Raw genomic sequence first — 19,717 nt, forward strand, 5'->3', positions numbered from 1 at the left:
AGTTTCTCTTTACAAACTCTCTCCCTGATCTTCAGAAAGGCCATCTGAAACACTGAAAAACTAGTTTTCTCAGGTCTTAGTACTTCCCTTCAAGCTGTATCCAACAAGCTATAATATCAGATCATGTCCTAGTTGGTGGGGAAAAAAAATATTTCACTGAGAACAAAATTATATAAATAAAATCAATTTAATTATTCACTGAAGGCTCAATATACAGAAGACATTAAAATACCAAAACTTCTGAATGACAATCATAAAATATCCTTTAAGAAAATTCAGAGTAATGACATCCATCAACAATTTTAGCAGAGATTTCTGTACTGTAACCAAAAGTGAACTACTTGGAGAGCTTCAGATGCTGCATCCCTTCAGTATTTCAGCTTAAGAATGTGGTTTCCTTTGGCAGCTCACTGACACTGCCCCTGAAACCAGTCTCCAGCCTCGACAGTCTAGTGGCTGAAATCCATCTCATTCTCATGTCTCTTCAGCTCATCCCTGCAAGGGCTTTACTTGGATGACATTTACTTTTGTTTCATTGTGTTTACTGCTGTCATCTATTTGCTCAGTGTCATCACTGGTGATAATAAAAATGACAGAGGAAGAGCTGAAAGTCACTTTCTTCTTTGGCCTGTCCCCTGCTTTCTGAGACATAACTATGGGTCGTATTGGTTTGTCACTCTCTGTTGCTGGTGTCTCCTTCATTGTCCTCTGGAATCTCATTAGGCGGAAGCACAGGAGTTGCAAAAGGCAGCGTCGAAACTGCGAGAGAGAATACACAGGATTATGTTCAGCTTCCTATTCACTATCACCTACAAGCAACCGAAGGGCACTGTACAGTAAATGACTCAAAATAAGAGAATTCTGCCGATCTTCTGAGCTCGTTTCAGTAACAAAACATGCTGTCTTTGTAGTGGGTACTTTTCTTCTCTACATCTGAATAGGATCACTGAACCAACAGAGGGCACTGAAATGCAACTGAATATTTTACCAGCTACAAGATCTGCAAAAGTCAAGAGGACTAGGTTCCAAAGTGTGCCATAGGTTTTGTTTCCATATTCAAAAATCACACATTAGATCCCGCAGGGAAATAAATTCTCACAAACACTTCACAGGAGAATACAGAGGGAAGGAACAAGGGGAGGAAGGGGATACAAAGGGATGTTTTCTTCCTTTTAAGTAACTCCAGGGTCTGGATTTTTAACAAAAGCATTTAATGTCACAGATGTAAAATGAAATTTCATGGTTAGTAACGGAGAAGTCAAATGTTCCCATTGAATATGGATGGAACAGAAGTCTTTCAGATAACCAACAGCTACCTGTGACACAGGAAGTCTGTTCCACTGTGTGACTAAATAACAAGAGGTACTCAGTGAAAGCTCACAACAGCACACAGAATGGAAATCTGAGTAGTAGCACTGTATTAATTCGCTAATTATGGTCTCCCCTTCAACAAAACAAAGATCCAGGTATGAGGGTTAAAGATGTATTCATTCAGTAGCTCCACGTCTGCACACATTTAAAGCTCTAACATGATCTTTTGGGGAAGCACCCTAGTTCTACAAGAAATAAGAGGGCAACTTCCCCTTTTTAATAACTTGTAACAAGAATTGCCCGGAATGTATGAGGAAGACTTCAATCAACCAACCAAAATACCAGAAAACCCAAAACAAAACCAACAAAAATCCCAAACACCACAAACATCCAGGATCAGGTGGGAATTCACCTTTTCTCTGAAAAGGGGGTAGGACATCTTTTTTTAACAGCCTTCTGTTTAGCTGTGTTAAGGATTACTCTGTATTATCCTGCATGGCCAGTGCCTCTGTTTTCCCAGATATCATGCAAGTAGCAATCTGACATGCCAAGATAGAACAAGGTTTTGCAGTGGAAAATTAATCCTACTCTGACAAAGAGAAGGCAATAGGACTGTCCTGTTGGGAAAGGAACTTAGCTAATTACAAGATCTCATAGAAAGATAATCCCAGAGAAAGAATGGTCATGTGGAAGCCTTGACAACTTCAGAGGTAATGGTCTACCCTCAGAGTAGCAAAGAAGTTAGAAAGTACAAGCATGTTGTAACAAGTTTAGATAAAGGAAGGCTATTATAGAGAAGTTGTTTCAGGATTCCTTCTGAGGGTAAAATAATCAAAAAACATTAAGCAAAAATACTATCATTTTGGTCCTAATCTGGAATTAGAGGCAAGATAAAAAACTTCACAATGCATCTCCAATAAGCGTGTTCAGATGATTGATACTTATCCTGGCTGTGTCTTTACTGGCATTATACCTTGCACAAGTTTAATTTGCTGCTGGATATCAGAATCCACAAATGTTTTTCAGAAAAGATACTCAGCCTGACAACTAGGTACAGTCAGGGCCAGTGTATTTGAAAAGTCACTCTGTTGAAAAAGCCTTTTTGAACGTGACTGTTATTAGCTTCCCATATCCAGGGCAACTGATATTGTGAAGCCTTGTAACTGTGGATCAGCCTGCTGTGAAATGAGCCGTGGGGAATAACAAGATTGGAGGCCACATTGGAAGCCTCCTGCTTTTTCTTAGGAAAGCATTTAAGCTCCCCCTTGCCCGGGGTCCTGACCTGAGCTGTACTCAGCCTTTGCTTGGCTGCCCCCATGAGATTGGTCTCCTTGTCCCTACAGGCTGCTGGCTGGCCCACGCTGCTGCCCAGCAACTGCAAGCCAGTGTAGGAAATCACAGAAATTCCATCTTTGTAATGGGTTTAAAGGTAAGGAAAACTCAGCAAAATCCTTCCAGCAGTCACTCATGATTTTTTACCCTTTGTCAAGGCATACTATTAAACTCCAGATATCTTTATACAATCTTGATTTCAGAAGTTTACCATGTGCATGGTACACTTCCAGTATCAGTCCTTGTGCTGCTGTAACACAGAAATCAGAGGCAGGTTTTTTATTCCTAAAAAATAGATACTGATTATTCTAAACTTCCTCTGATGGAGTTCTACTGTGGTAAGGGAGTGATTCAGATGAGTTTGTCTAGCAGCAATCCATTCCACAGGTAAACTGTCAAAACTAGACATTTGAATTCTGACACTCTTTCCTGTCCCTTTTGTGAGTTAAATGTTTGAATTCACATATAAGCAAAAAAAAAAATTCTAATCTGGTGGTATTTAAGCACCATTAGGGATTCTATTTCTTCTAGATTGTTACCATTTATCTTAGCTGTTGAAATTTTTAAATTTTTTTCAGATTAAAGTATATCAAGCCTACACTTAACAAGTGTGATACTAGCTACTAATAATTCAAAAGAAAACCTTTCATGTACCTACCTTTCTACTCATGAAGATATAGATAACTGGATTATAAGCAGTGCTTGACTTGGCAAAGAAAGATGGGATGATAGCTACTGTTGGAGTTACAAGGTTGCTGTAGCCATATGTTATCAAGAGGGAGACCACTGCATAGGGCATCCAACAAATAAGGAACGTGGAGATCATCAAGAAACACATTTTAGCCACCTTCTTTTCATATCTTAGAAGTTTGATCACTTGAACTGTCTGGAAATCTTCTACACAGCGAAGCTGTAGAGAAAAAAAATAGTAAAATAAAATGGCTTTAGGTTTACTTGAACCTGAATAGTTCTACATTTATTTATAAATCACTGACTCACTCTCTTAGTTTGAGGTACTTATTTTTCAAACCACCATTCTTCTGGAAGCTTACATCAGGTTTACATCAGATTGTATTCCCTACATTAAGTGTAAAAATACAAGCTGAGAAAAAATAGCTAATTTACTAGAAAACAACAAATCCAGAGATGTAACAAAGCATCCTGCAGTTATAAATACTTTAGAAAAATAACTTGCTGTCAGCTATTGCACAAGCAAATTCAGTTTACATTAGTGGTCCTTTGTCTGATTAGTTAGACAGTCCTGTAGATTCATGGAAAAAAATCTTCAGAGAAAATAAATAATCATAGATTTCTCTGTACTGCTTTGTCACATAGTATGTAACCCTACAATCATGAAATCTCTATAGCAGAATATTCGACAGCAGGTTCCCATGCTACCTGAGTCATAAAATAAGGAAAACATAGGACATGCACATGAACATACTCCACAAATTATCCATTCTGCCAATACTGTTGACTATAAACTTGAGTGGGTCCATTTCTCATGCTAAGGATTTGGATTGAATTTTCAGGTGAGGATCTGATGTGGATTAGTAAGCACAATCTTTTCCCTACTTTCTTCCAGTAAAACCTCACAACAAATAGACCTTGGTAGCTCTAGGCTGGTTCTCTCCCAATCCTACAACCTATCTAGTGGTACGTGACATAGATGAACATCGAATATTCAAAACTTTAAAAGGGAAGTGAGAGTGCAAACTTGGCTTGGATCCAACCTTAATATACAACTTCAACATTTTTCACTGACAATATTACATTAAAGGAAGTCTTATTTGAACTAACTTACCATTCTTACTGCATGCAGAATATGGCCATAGCAATAGGCCATGATCCCAACAGGGGCTACTAGACAGCCAAGGAAAAAAAGGAGCACAAAGGAGGTATCATTGGGGTCCCTTGATTTCCAGTCCACTGAGCAACCTAACCCATGAATTTCCAGTGTGTATCTGTTCCAGCCCAAGAGAGGGGCTCCAGTCCAGGCCAGTGAGTACAGCCAGATGTACGTGATAGCCCGCCAAGACCAAGAGAAGTCAATCACTTTTGCATGGACCACCCGAATGTAGCGTTCATAGGCAAGAGCAGTGAGAGTCATAATAGAAACAATTCCTGTAAAAAAAATAAAGAAAATCAATTAAATTATTCACAACTACTGTAAACAGGACTGCATTCCTCTTGAGAAATGTTTCCTTTGCTAGCAGCTTAACTCAAAATTACCTAGCTCACATCATGAATCTAACACCAATAAGATTTTTTGTGCATTACTCACTAACTACTAAGCCAAACAGAATCACCAATTTCAAACTACTCCGAGTAGGACACTGACATCTGATCCAGGATGTACAATGGCTAAGAAGTGGGACAAGGAAAGAAGAGACTAAGCCAGTACCTCTTCCTAAACATTACTTCATTCAGTGAGGTATCATGGTCCAAGGTTTGGGGTTTTTCCTGCTGAAAGTTGTTATACGTTCCTTTGAGGTTTGTGGTATCCTTTGGCTGTTTAGGGTTTTTAAAAGAAAAAGCTATCATATAAAAGTGAGATAATCAGCAATAAAAAAATCTCTTAGAAACTTAGCGAATTGAGAGTTGAGACCAAAATTAAAGAAAGCCTTCAGCAACTCAAAGCAGAGATGTGTACTTTTAATGTGAACAAAATGACTAGAATAATTCCAGTTTAGTTCAAGATATCCTGGAAGTCTCTGCATTCCAAAAAGAACCAGGAAGGCAAAGCACTACATTGCCAAAGGTGTCCCATCTGAAAGACATTCAGTTATTTTGAGTGTCCTTTCATAAAAATATCAATCCTTGTTTACTTATGCACTCTCTTCCTTTTCCGTCCACCTCAAACCCAGCCCACAATTATTAATAGGTTATGACAGAAATCACATATTAGCTTCAGCTCTCAGTATTACCCTATCCAGAAACTTTTAAAATTTCATGAAGCCAAGGCATTTCTGTCTTGATTAGAATATAAGGATTTCTACTTCAATAGTCTGTAACATTTGATGATCAAAAACCACATTGCCTATCAGACAACTGCCAGACACCTGAAATCTTTTATGATTCAGTCATCAAGTTCATAAATACAGGCTCTTAAACAACAAAAGAGTGTATTTCACAGCATTCTGCGAGATAATACAGATATCTGTGTCTAAATCTGTATAGACTTTATCTAATACAAAGCACAAGTATTTTTTCATGCATATGCACAGCACTTAATTTCTCCAAGTACATTCATATGTGCCATAACGTGCATGTATACAGCTCTAAGAAGGTTAATTGTGCAGCTTTCACTACCAAACAGACAACAACTGTTTTATATTCAGCAGGAACCTGATCTCACTTTGAAAAAGAATAAACATTTATTGAAGATAAATTAACAACAGCACAGAAGGACCAGCAACATGGATTTTAGGAAGGCACCTAAGAATAACAAAATCTAGAGCAACACATTGCCTCTCTGAAAGGGTATTCAACAGCAAAAGCAGTTTATTTTTAACAAAGTGTCTCACAGTAGAATACCCTTTAGGATTCTAAGAAAGTTACTTTATGCTGTAGTTATTAAAACAGTCCCTTTTTATAAGAGGTGAGCTTAGAAATCTTTCTTGATTAAAAAGATTTCCTACTCTAATAGAAAATGTGCCACACTCTTTCACAGATCTCTAAGACGAAACAACATTTTAATGTGCTTTTTTTTTCTAGTTATCTTTAAACATTCATCACAAAAAGATGTAGACATTGTTGGCATGTAGTAACCTTTCACATTTAGTTTTGTGGGGTTTTTTATCTTGTATATATCATATCTGTAGAATTTCACTTTCATAGCTTGAAATTGGACTAGAAAATGTGAACAAGAAGGTTTCCAAAGACCTAAGGTTAGGCTTGTTGGCGGATTTTTTGTTTTGTTTTGTTTGTTTGTTTTTTTTAATTAATTTAAAAAGTTTTCCTTCGGGCCTTTTTTTTTTTGTGGCATAACATGTTGAAACTACATTGAACAATGTGGATCTAAGCAAAATATTAGTAGCCATTAGAAAATAACTACAGGATTTTATAGGTACTATTCTACACTTCTACTGTCTCAGGTAAATGCTTTATTCAATCAAATGCAGTCTACTTCTTGAACACAATATGAGGCAACCAGTTCCCCTTCCATTTCTCTTACCCAAAGATTAGGAATTACAGACGTTTACCTGAGAGTTCTGATAGTCATCCACCGACATGTTTATGGAGGAAAATTATATCACTCAACTAAATGCTCTGTTTGCTTATATAGTGCACTGCAGCTTTGTCTGATCAGTGGAGAGAAAGAGCAGCTCCTGAGGATGATGAGTCAGAATACCTAAATTAACCTTTTGCTCCTCACCACCTTCCTTTATTGAATGGTATTCAATGACTAATGTTCCTGCGTGGTCTTAATACTTCCCCATCCCTTTTCTGAGTGCTGAATTCTAGCCATGACAAAGTCATCAAAAGCACACATGCTTAGCTGAAAGTACAGGTGTTCACAAGCAATAATTTCCTAAGTCCTTGACATTCTCAAGGAAGTCATTGAATGCTCAGTATCTCTAAAAATCACTATGTGCACATTTGAACAATGTTCTGTCAAGCCACTTTCAGTATAAAACCACTGCTCTTCAAAGACATACTTGAATTTTCCTCCCAGAACTGTAAATGGGATCTTGGACAGCCTGTTGGACAGTATGCACCAAAATGCAAGTCCCTGTTTGTTGGGATTCACAGAGTGTCTGGCAGCATGCAGACACTGAGGCAGGAAATGCATGTCACAGCATAAGATACATATGATTTATGCATGCATATGGCTGCATTTTTCTATGTTTCATTCAGTTTCTGTAGTCTAGTGCAGAGGAAAGCACTGAATTTTACTTCCCTCCCTGCCCCCACTCCTCTACAGGAGCTTTTCTGGAAATTATTAAATTTCATCCTGAGTTGTACATTTTAATATGATGAAATGTGTGCTGATTAAAAAAACAAATCTGTTACAGAAAGCCATTATGGTTATTGTCTGGCTATTAGCCCCCTCTTAACAAAAATACGCATTTCAAACCAACTTCTACCTTTTATCTGAAACACATTTTGTTTTGCTTCTCGAGGCACTGGAGATGTACATATTTTGATTCAAGGCTGAGACCCAAGATTCTGAGAGTTTATTTACTCTACCAGCAATTCACTCTTTTTAACTCTTTCCGAAGGACTTTACTGCCCACTGTTTACAGAGACTGCATGTCTGATATACAGATTTTCATCTCAGACAATGCCCCTATCTGTATGTGCTGATTATAAACATAAACACTCTTTGTGTTTAGGAACTGCTGCTAGTTTTAGCTCTGATTTAAGTCTGGACAATTACCCTAGCACAAATGGGGTCATTCCCATTGAAGCTGCAGATAAATGTAGCAAAACTTAAGTGTCTTCTTGTTTAAGCCACTAGTTTGCAATTTCTGTGTTGCAACTCCTCTTCTTCTCCATCAGCCAGCCATACACAATCAGGGAGCAGTGACAAGCTACTTATTATTCAGATGTTTATGAAGAACATTCTCATTTTTGCCATTTTGTATTGTTTTCCCACTGAAATACTGCATTTAGTGTAGATTTGATTATGTACTATATGTCCTAATTATCTCCTCCATATTCTGGGCTTTTCCAGCAGTCAGTTCTGGATACATCATTAAATACTTCAATCTGCATAGTGTAGGTCATCACAGAGAAGACTGCAAAACACAGCTAAGCTGTACTGCATTATACCATACAATGTGTATATTCTGAATTTATAATCCTTAATTACATAAAAATGTTGCAGTGCCTTCAGAACTGAAGTGTTACTTTCAACAAGTTTGAACAGTCACAACAGTTTCTGCCCTCGCAATGCAAGATACACCTTATTTTCATGCCCCAAGCATGGCCTATAATTTGGTCAGAGTTGACATGAATGCTCCTGAAGTCTGAGCATCTCTACAGAGCAACTGCAGCATAATATAGCAAATAAGATCCATTTCTTCTCATAATCTGAAGGTCGTGAGTTCATTCCTCACACAGGGACCACTTCGGTCCATGTCTCACAAACAGGATGGGACTCAACAAACATTTGCAGACTTAGGATTTATTATCTGTCTGTATCATACAAGCAAAAAGCAAGAGACACAGGAAAACAAGATCCATGCAAATCCAGATCAAAGACAAGATAGCAGCTTATGCCAAGCCTTTTTCTACATATTCTTTGAACCAATAGCATAAAAGAAAAGGTGTAAAGTCATTACACTCTAACCAATAAGAAAAGGACCCACGTGGGTTTAACATTAACAAAAGGATTTCTATAAACCTCAAACAATACACATTAATTCATTATTTAAGATTGAAACTTTTTCTATCTTTGCAAAGCATATATCTAGAACTCCTCACATCTTGAACTATCAATAAGTTCTTGTTCCTTCTTGTTCCTTATGATAAATATAAATGTATTCACTTGGTTTTTAACTTCCTAGTTTCCCATGAGAAGGTTTAGAAATTTCCCAGTCTTTCTTAGCTTTGTGTCTATTTTCTGAGGCTTTTTTGACCTCAGAAACTTTGACTTTCTAAAGTCTTTTACCTTTTTATATTCCTACATGAGACGGACTGTGGCTTCTGTCAAAGGGTGTGGAAGAGGTTTTACAGCGACTTCTGTGAGCCAGAGAGAAGTTTGGTAAGAGGATCCATATTTACCCCTGAAAAAATTTTCTAACAAGATTGTTGACATAGAAACCAAGAAAGAAAGAAAGAAGGATAAAATAAGAGAAACCTGCAACTGCCTATTCCAATAAGCATTTTGTTTGTCCTTCATGGCCAAGTGTAAACTTATGAGTTTTGTAAGAATGCATAAAAAGCATGCATGCTATAATAAAAACAGTTTGAAGCCTTCTGAAAATGGAGTGTGTTGCTTTGTATTGTCTTCATCTCAACTGTGAAAAAAGGGCATATTATTTTCTATATCAATTAATCCTTGCCTTACATTCAAGTGCTGAATGACTATTTTGCATACCTAATCCCTCCTCACCTCTTTTCACATCTGAAAAACTAGACAGCAGCAATTGAGTAGAAGCAACTTCCTGTTGTACTACAAAATATATAACCAGTCTATCTGAATTCAGCAATTAGGCATTGCAGTAAGATTTAGGCACCAGCTATGTATCACTTCTAATTTTACAAGTAATTTTAACATCTGCATTCAAATCTAGGGAGGTGAAAAATCACTTCTCTTAGAACAGCATACTTCAAGTACATTTTATATGTAGCTGTCCTATAAAATTATGGTGAAATAAATCACCTCTTCCAGATTCAATATTCCAAGTGATTAACTTACTCGGGGGGGGAGGGGGGAGGGAGGGGAAGGCTAAAGCTGAAAGCATGCTGATTGAGCCTCTAGCTATTTGTAACACAAGATCCTAAAACTCTCTGCTGAGTAACAATTGAAAATGCTTTTAGTGAGATTAAATCACTGCATGTAACATACATGGGTAATGCAAGGGAGTGGCACAGGACATCACTGTCACTGTGCAGGGAAGAGCCTTAGATGAACAGGCTGTACCTGAAGCCAGGTCCACAAGACACTCTCAAGCAATTTATCCCTACTTCAGTATTTGGTGGGTGTGGTGGTATCTATCAGCTTGCCTTGAAACAAACAAATAAAAGAACCTCAGCTGTACACATAGTAGCTTTTCACAGGAGAGTACAGTCTGTAAATTTTTCCCATCCTCTAGTTCACATTACTGGAATGGAGTATTCACCCAGATACCAACACTGATTTGGTAGCTCATTGAGATCTAGCTGCTGCATACCAATGGTAATTTGTCCAGAAGGGACATAATACTTTACATTAATTTTACATTAAAAGCTGGCAGTGTTTATTTTACCCTTACACAAACAGCTTGCAGTTAGGAAAGACAGAGGTCTGTAATGACATTTCAGTAAGAGTAGCCTTTCAATTGCAAACAAGGTTTAATGATACAAAACCTACTGCAGAGTACGCCCTGACTATGCAATCTTCTGTCAAGAGACTGCCTCAGATAAAGTGTTTTGGTGCCTGTTCCTCAAGACCATTCCTGTTATCCACCAGTTTTTCCACTCCTTTCTTCCACTGCACAATTAAACAGAAGGTGTTAGAACACCAGTACTAGCCAATAGTTCAGCTGCCATTACTTTTACCTGAAGTGATTTATGTTGAGGGGCTATGTGTGCATGCTCCACATGACAAGACTAGTTTACCTCAAAACCCTCAGGGTCTATTTCAATGTACAGAAGGTATTAAAGCAGACACCCACTGCCTGGAGGTGAGCAGCACACAAATTTCTGTTGTGCACATCAAGTTCTGACAGCCACTGTAATTTAAAAAAAACCCTTAAATATCTGTGAGAACCCAGCAGATATATACAAAGATCATGATATCCTGACCCTGTATTTCAGGGTTTACCTGTAAGGCAAGGGATTACCCTTTTATCTGAAGAAAGAAATTATGTATGTCTTCTAACCAAGACTTTTGGATATGTTTAACTGTCAGGTGTATTCTCTAGAAATCGTAATCAAAAAGCTATGCTGTCAGTGACAGCACACCTCCCAGAGTTGTATTGCTGAATCAGATAAAGAGATTACACAGACCTCTACTACTTATGGCTTGGTTGACTACAGACAGGGAAAGAGTTACAAGCTTGTTACATAAAGAGAGGGTGGCAGATGCAGTAGGGCCAGCATAGAGCTGACTGCACACCTCCATAGAAAGGTGACCCTCGTGGTATAAATACATCACTTAATTGATGTGCACTATCATATCACACCAGGATACACCACCCGTAACAAAATAAACACCGGAACTCAGTGAAACAAAATTAAGTGGGGATTAGTGTCTAAAACAGACAACTGCGTCAGGAAAGCTTAGAGTAAGACTTGTCAGGTAATCATTTATGTCGTTTTCCCTACACTAATATAAGAGGTGCTAGGAATGGCTTTGTAGTAGAGAAAAAAAAAAGCCCTTCTTGCAGCCTCTGCTATGAAGACATGTACCTAAATCGTATCTTGACTTCAGACTCTACTGAGTAAAAGAAAATAGGGACTGTTATTTGCGTGACAAGGACAGACGTTCAGTAGTCACAACGATCAGTTTTGCACTGGTTTCTGCACCTTCTAAAGGCTCAATGAAAATCTTTGAAGTCACAGAAAACAGGCAGTAGCATAATCATCAGGCTCTGAGGTGTGCAATGCATCTCAAGAGCAGATGTTACTACATGGGCTTGTCTCAAGAGAAAGTTAAGGTAATGGAGAAGTAGACTATTGTGAGGAACACAAAACCCAGACATTTATTCCTAGACAGACAATCTGTAGTTATGCTGCAATCTTCTCAATTTAAAAGTTTCAGACTGTGAACATCTGCTTACAGTGTCTAAGTTCCGGATCTCACCACGCGTCCAACTGGCTGTCAAAACAAGAAGCACTCTTACAAAGAAAATGCTCAATTCTTCAATGCAAAATTATTAGAAGTGTAGAGAGTGCCCTCATACCTGTGAGGAGGGAAAGAAGTTGTCATTATTCTGTAATGAAGGCTTCTGAAAATATAGATGCTACCAGTTTATTTTAAGCACAAAAGCCACCTATGTATTTAATCATATTGAAATCCTTACGAGGAATGCAGAAATACCTTGATCTCAGCTTTCAAAACAGTACGAGGAAAACCATTGTAACAGCACCTGAAAATTTAAAATTCAGTTTATTTTAAGCACCTATTTAATCATATTGAAATCCTTAAGAGGAACACAGAAATACCTTGATCTCAGTTTTCAAAACAGTATGAGGAAAACCATTGTAACAGCACCTGAAAATTTAAAATAAAGCTGCTGAATCATGATTTTCAATGTGATTCCTAGTTAATTACAATAATTAGGAAGAATCTGATTTTTTTAATTTGTTGAGAATTAGCTCTGAATCTAAAATGAAAATCGCATTTTAAAAAATAAAAGCAGATTTAATAATTTGTCCATTAACAGGGGAACCTCTTGTATAAGTCAACACATGCAGAGAACAACTTACACCACATATTGGGTCTTAGGGGCTGTTCTTCTGGTTAAAAACATGCATAAGGATGGCAAGTAAGACTGAACAGCCTTCAGGCCTGAAGGGCTGGCACAGAAAGCTCACATAGCAGTGTCCAAGATCATACCCAAGAACGAAATCACAAAGCTGTAAATAAAGAAGTTTTGGTCATCTGATCTAAAACTGAGCCAGGCTGGGTCCAACCCCAGGACACAGCCACACCACTAAAGTAACCTCACATGATCTGTTATGGTTTCATAGACTCCATATCCATGGTATGAAAGCTACCCCCACTTTATTCTAGAAACACTTCTGTTATGTCATTGTGGCTTACTGAGCAATTAACACTGCTAAGCTGTAAGTACTCTTCTTAGTTAATGAGAATTTCACTTTTGAAAGCTGTCACTTTTGTATGTCTCTGATCAACGAATGTACTTCACGTTCCCAAAAGTTCCTGGGGAGAATGTTATACTTTCAGAAGCACTTGTAAGCAATACACAAGTAAGATATTACATTACTTTCCCTACCACCATCACCTCAAGATAACAGGTGACTTGGGCTGTTACATACAAGAGAAGTGTATTTGTAAATGCAATACCTGGTTGCTCTGAATGAAGTCTTTAATCAGTGTCTTCACCACTACTGGGGAAAAAAATAGAGAAACAAACAAAAAACTCCACCCAAATAAAAACCAGAAAACAAACCACCAACAAAAAATCCCCAAAGAAATAAAAAAAAAAAAAAAAAGAAAAAAATCCAACCAAAATACCTAACCTCAAACAAAAACAAAAAATTACCAAACAGGAACAAACAAACAAAAACCATTCAAATTACTCTTTTTTCCTTAAACACATTAGGAAAAGGAAAACAGAAGCCATGGTAGCAATAATCCAGATCCAAAACACCTAACCTCAAACAAAAACAAAACATTACCAAACAGGAACAAACAAACAAACACCATTCAAATTACTCTTTTTTCCTTAAATACATTAGAAAAGGAAAACAGAAGCCATGGTAGCAATAATCCAGATGGCAAACAGAGTATGATGCTACCTGTGGGGCATCATTTTCTTTTTTTTCTTTTTTCCTCAGCATTGACATGCCCCTGCTTTCCTATGCAGGTGGGGAACCACTTCTCTTCAAAAGCAGGAAAGAACAATCCTTCTATTTCTAGATGAGAATATGAAAAGAATACTGTGGAGGCTAAAATTAGACATCACTTTATCAGATTATGCTTCAGAGTATTCAATTACAATAGCCAAGTTAAATATTTTCTATTGCTTTACATGGCAGCTGAAAAAAAAGTAAATTAAGACATCATTCCTAAACACTAAGTTGTGAATTTACTCTCCACTTCCATATGATCAACTAAACACAGACATGCACTTTTCTAATAATAATAGTAATAAAAAAAATCTTCCCAATGAAGTACATTGTGAAGGAGGATCATAGCATGACCAACCACAGGAAGATGTAATTTTACAAACCATAGATGATAACTTGACTACTCTAGAGACAAGGCCCATGAATTTGCCTACATTACTTTGGGAAAAAAATGCTTAAATAGAGGGATGCAGGAAAGCATCAACACTAAATATATTTATAGCAACAAATTATGTAGCATACCTGAAAAAAACCAGAAATTGAGAGTCACATGTGATCAAGCAATTTCCTTGTCAATTTATATACCTCATTGTTTCTATTTCTACTAATTCAGAAGATGGTATGAGATTATTATAGTCCGTTTTCTTACCCTTACTACATATGCCATTTTTTGAACCTATATGGAAAATGCCTCCATCAAAAATAATAAGTGTAATGAAGAAGAGATAAAGGTAGGAACAGAACTATACCTTACATCCCCTGTGTAAGATTAACATTCAGTTGTCTGGCAGCATCTGTTTGGCAGACAAGTACTTGAGTTTCTCAAGAATTTGAACAGGCTGAGTGATGGAGACAAGCTTATGCCAGCGAGGTGCCCTAGTACTTTTCCTGATCCCAACAGCTACACAATTTCTGTGCATTGCAGAAATTATCTGGTACCACATATTGCACAAATGATTAACTACATCCTGCACCCACCATAACTTTCAAGACATAAAATTTTTGCTGCACCATGCAGCAGGAGTCAAATCAAGCATGAGCAACCATTCACCATCGCACAGTAGCCCACAAAATGCTGACCATAGAGTCATGTGAAACAAAGGTTATGTATGCAGGAAAGCTACAAAGCTTATTGAAGACTTTAATGTGTCACCTCAGAGCCAATTTTCAGTGTATATACGTTCAGCGGGTGCACTGTGATCCACCTCTAATTTATATACCTCTGCCAGAAGAATATGTATGTAACAGGATGAGCTTTAGATTTCATTACTGGTTAGCCAAACATTTACTTTCACCATGAGAAACATAAGTCTCTTCTTTTGCAGCATTTTTCACAGATTAAAAAAAAAAAAAGCAATATTTCTTTTAAGAGGCTGCATGACATAGCTGGACTGTAACCTATTCTTCTGCAGGTTTTTGCAAAGGTTATGTATTCATTTCAGGAAGGAAAGCAGTAAAGAGCTTATAGGTTTTGAAAATGGAAATAGTGTAAGTATTCCTTCTGCAGTGCTAAAATTTCATGGGAATCAGTGGTTTCCCAAAACCCAACTGTGACACCATTATGACTGAAAGATGGTACCCGAATTTCACATATGGATAAGGAAATTCAAGGCACTGCCACACACTGCACAGATTTATAAACAGACAAGTTGCAACACTGAGAAGGCTGCTGGGGAGCAGCTTTCCACCTGTTCCATGGAGCCAGAACACTGCTGACCCTACTCCCAGAGTCATACGTACTCCTTATTCGCAGACTGCAGCACTTCCTCCAAAATACAGTGGTTTATGCTCATGAATTCTGCGCATCACTCGGCCAACTAGAGACCTCTTCTAACAGGGCGCTGCTGCCCTTTTCCATACACGTCCCATTACACCTTACACAGGCAAAGGCGAGAGCTCGAAAAACTGATTCTCGAATAATTTCTTCTGCTGCTTCGGATCGTTTTCTCCAGCACTGCCGCACTTTTTTTACCAAAAACCGCCGGGTTTACCCAACTCCCCCCACCCCCTCGCCAGGGAGGCGACTGATCCCGCCGGGCGCCGCGGGCTGCCCCGCGGGAGCGGCAGGGATGCGGCGGCTGGCAGGCGGGGATGGAGCCGCTGGGGCGGGCAGGGAGCGCTTGGGGCGGTTGGGAAGCGGGGACAGGGCGGTTGGAAGCGGGGACAGGGCGGTTGGGAAGCGAGGACGGAGCGTTGGGGGCGGTTGGGAAGGGGGGACGGAGCGCAGTACCACCGGTAGAAGCGGACGAGGAGGGACCCAGCAGGACGGGGAGGGACAGGCGGTGCCCACAGCCCCAGCACCCACCGAAGAGGCTGCTGCTGAAGCCGTCCCAGACGCAGCCGGCGGTGTCCCACACCCAGCGGCTCCTCAGGCAGGACATAAAGGTAAGGCTCACGCCGAAGACGGACACCAGCAGGTCGCTGAGGCTGATGTTGACGAGGAAGAGGTTGGTGGGCGTGCGGAGCCGCTTGAACTTGTAGTAGAGCACCAGCACCAGCAAGTTGTTGCACAAGCCCAGCATGCCGATGGTGGCGACCAGCAGCGCCAGCAGCTCGTAGGTACCGGCGCTGAAGAGGGGCCGCTCGCCCGGCACCTCCTGCTCGGGCGCCGCGGGCTCCGGGCGGCTGGAGGTGCCCGTGCCGTTCCCCGCGGGCATGGCTCCCGGCCGGAGCGGGGCTAAACCTCCCGGCTCGCTCCCAGTCCCATCGCACACCGACGCTCGGGGCAGGAGGAGGAGTCCCCTGCCTTCCCGCCCACGGAGGGCGCGCCCTCGAGTGGCTTCGCCACCGCCTGCCCCGGGGCGTGCCCGGCCCGGCCGTGGCTCCCTCTGAGCAAACAGGTCTTGTCGCGCTGTTGCCGCGGTGAGCAGCCCGGTGGTGGCCGGGATGTGGCTGTTGTTTCCTCTTCCTTAAAAATTCTCTGTGCGCTTTGGCTGGACCACGGCTGCTGTGAGGAGCGTTTCCCTCACGGGATCCGCGTTTGGACAGACCTGCTCTGCGGCCAGCTCCGGGAAGAGGTAGAACCGATATTTAGGCTTCTTCCCCAGATGTCCTTCCAATGAAGACTCCTATTATGGCAATAGTGTGTTCTCAGGAGATTTCCCACAGTGCTCACAGCTTGGCTGTAGCAGCTGGAGCCCCACAAAGCGACCCGGCACCAGCACGGCCCTGTGCAAACCTGTGGTGTGAGAGAACTGTGTCAGCCGTGGGCAAGTGAGACCCCGCAGTTTGCACCACCTATTTGAAGTCATCTATTTGCTACTTGTGTCTCCGGTGTGTGTTGTAGAGGAATACAGTGGCTGCCTGTGTACAGCTCTAGCTCTGTTAGGCACGGTGTTGCCCTGAGCCCCAGCTGTGTTAGGGTGTCTCCAAACCCAGCCCACCCCGGTGTTTTTTACAGGGAATTTTGCTCAGCATGGTTCTACACCCAGTGCCAGACCAGGCACTGGTTCTTCTCACAGGAAGACCTCTAGTTTGTTTGCATTAATATGTGTTCATACGTGACAGCCTTCTTAAGTGACCACCTTGCCAGACCAGGCATTGGTTCTTCTCACAGGAAGACCTCTAGTTTGTTTGCATTAATATGTGTTCATACGTGACAGCCTTCTTAAGGGCCCAATGAAAACTTTCAGTTTAGGTCTTTTCTTACTTTAGTTTAAAAAAAAAAATCAGCTGTGAAAGCAGCAGAATTTTAATGTTTTAGTGGATACATATCTTGTCAAAAAATATCTGTTTTTTTTTCTTCTCTTATGCATAGAGGTATTAAATGGTCTAGACTAAAGGTAAACCGAGACTGAAAACATGGATAGTTGAGGTAGGTTTGATGTCTTTCAAAACAAACCTATATACAAATTATGGGCTTCTCATGGCAGTAAATTTTATATGACAAATTACTGCTGTAATACAAGGCAGTGGGAATAAAGTCCTAGATCAGAAAAATTAAACACCGGTTAAAGTACCTATTCTTATTGAAGTTAGCTTTATTTATTATCCATGTTGTTAAATCCCTCATATATGATGTAATCAGTAATTGAAACTTACTTTAAAAAGCTAGTTCAGTCTGTTTCTTCATCACCAGTCAACGGGGCTTTTCTCACTGCAAAAGAAGGGGCACCTTTCTTCTTCAAAATCAATTATATGTTTTTTATCATAAAAGCTGTATTTACAGAATACATGACCTTCCAAAATTTCTGGTAATAGACCACAGTACTTGAGCATCAGTTTTAGTGAAGGCATAATTTTGTCTTTCCTCATCCACAAAAGAAATTTACCTGTACATGACAGACCATGTGCAAAATTATTATGTCAATGCACAGTTATGGGTTTGTTTAGGACAGTCACTGCATTCTAAAAGTCTAACAATGACATGACTGTACCAAATTATTACTACACCTCATTGAGAACAAGACATCTCTATCTTCTGCCTCGAAAGCAAAATCTTCAATTGGGTATCTTTTTATCCCTGCAAAATGAAAGGCAAGTAAAGGTAGTAAGAAGAATGGGAAAAATTTAATGTAGTGCTTAGTACATTCCAGATAACATAGTGTCCATTGGCAGATTCCATTATACACTTAGGGTTTCTAAGAAGTATTTCACTACAACACCTGTCATAAATACTCCCTCTAGATATCTTTGAATTTATAGAAGGTAAGAGAACTCATAACTTGCATTTTATAAAGATCATATCTCAGAATGTCTGGTTTGGGCTTTTTCATAGCAAAACTAAATAGATCCATAGATGTGCAGTCTCTCCAAGGCTTTATTTGCAAAGGTCACTTTATTAATACTGTCAAATTGCTAATGTTATTCAAGTGAATATTCAAGTGAAATGAAGGATACTTCATGAGCAGAGTTTCATTTGTCTTCCACGCAGTGTCACTTCTCATAGGAGGCACAACAAAAAATAAATGCTGTTTTATTGTATCATCAAGTCAAAGGCAGAGCTGGAAACAGAACCCTGACCCCATTTCTAGTCTAGATTCTGTTTTACCTAACCCACTCTAGAACCAATGCAGCTATGGTTTTAATAATTAATTCTAGATTCTAATTCTTCAATCCTTTTCTGCTGCAAAAACGGTTTTACCTTTATGTTTGCCATTGCATGAAAGGGTAGACCAGAACTATAAAGTGTATGTGTGTGACTTACTGGAAGTGCATCAAAGTATTAAACATGTGTGTAGCTGAGTTCATGGGTTTAAATACATACAATAAGAAGCAGGAATAGAAGGTCCCCAGTCCTGTACTACAAAAACAGTCTCTGAAACTCCCAAGGACTTCCTAGATCTCTTCTGCAACAGTCCTTTTAACATGTTATCTGTTATGCACAATTCACATGGGGTAGAGGAATGCATGGGCTGTAAATTTTCAGGTGGCCAACATATGCTGACATATGCACAAGACAAACCTTAAAACCCAGCCTTGGAACTAATAATTTACAAGTAGAAAGTTTGCAGATGTCTGGGACTGTCTTCAAAAGTTTATAGTATTTAGTAATTTGGAATGCTTCAGCGCACCAGAGCATTGGGTGTTACATGTTATAGCTGAAGAATCTGAAGCAGAGTAAATAAACTTTCAAAGCCACTGCTACTCTCTAAGCTTGGGTAGAAATACAAACCACAAATGTGACTCTCGGTTGTAACTGCAGCATTAAAAATGTCTGGGCTTTTGCAGTGAGAACATTGTGGGATGGAAAAAGTGCTTCAAGAGACCTATTTCATTTTATGTTCACTGACTTATATGTTGCCTTCACTCATTTTTTCTGTTCTGGTGTCTTTTGCTAGTGCTTTTGAAGTCACATGCTCTTTCCCATCTTTCCTCACAAGGAGAGAGTGAACAGGAAAGTCAGGCTTTTGTCTGTATTAAATACATTTGTTCTAGGAGTCAC

General features: G+C 39.6%; 1 protein-coding gene across 1 annotated transcript; it reads right to left on the reverse strand.

Annotated features, from left to right (window-relative positions):
- Positions 1 to 30: 30 nt before the first annotated feature.
- Positions 31 to 16,547, reverse strand: OPN3 (opsin 3). Its single transcript, XM_039707366.1, has 4 exons — positions 16,139 to 16,547; positions 4,448 to 4,767; positions 3,302 to 3,553; positions 31 to 759 (listed from the first exon to the last, which is right to left on the reverse strand). Exons 1-4 carry the CDS (start codon positions 16,488 to 16,490, stop codon positions 490 to 492), a joined length of 1,194 nt encoding a protein of 397 aa, XP_039563300.1. The 5' UTR covers positions 16,491 to 16,547; the 3' UTR covers positions 31 to 489.
- Positions 16,548 to 19,717: the final 3,170 nt, after the last annotated feature.

The sequence above is a fragment of the Passer montanus genome, unplaced genomic scaffold (genome assembly GCF_014805655.1).
Source record: "Passer montanus isolate IOZ18808 unplaced genomic scaffold, ASM1480565v1 scaffold2, whole genome shotgun sequence".
Classification (NCBI taxonomy): domain Eukaryota; kingdom Metazoa; phylum Chordata; class Aves; order Passeriformes; family Passeridae; genus Passer; species Passer montanus.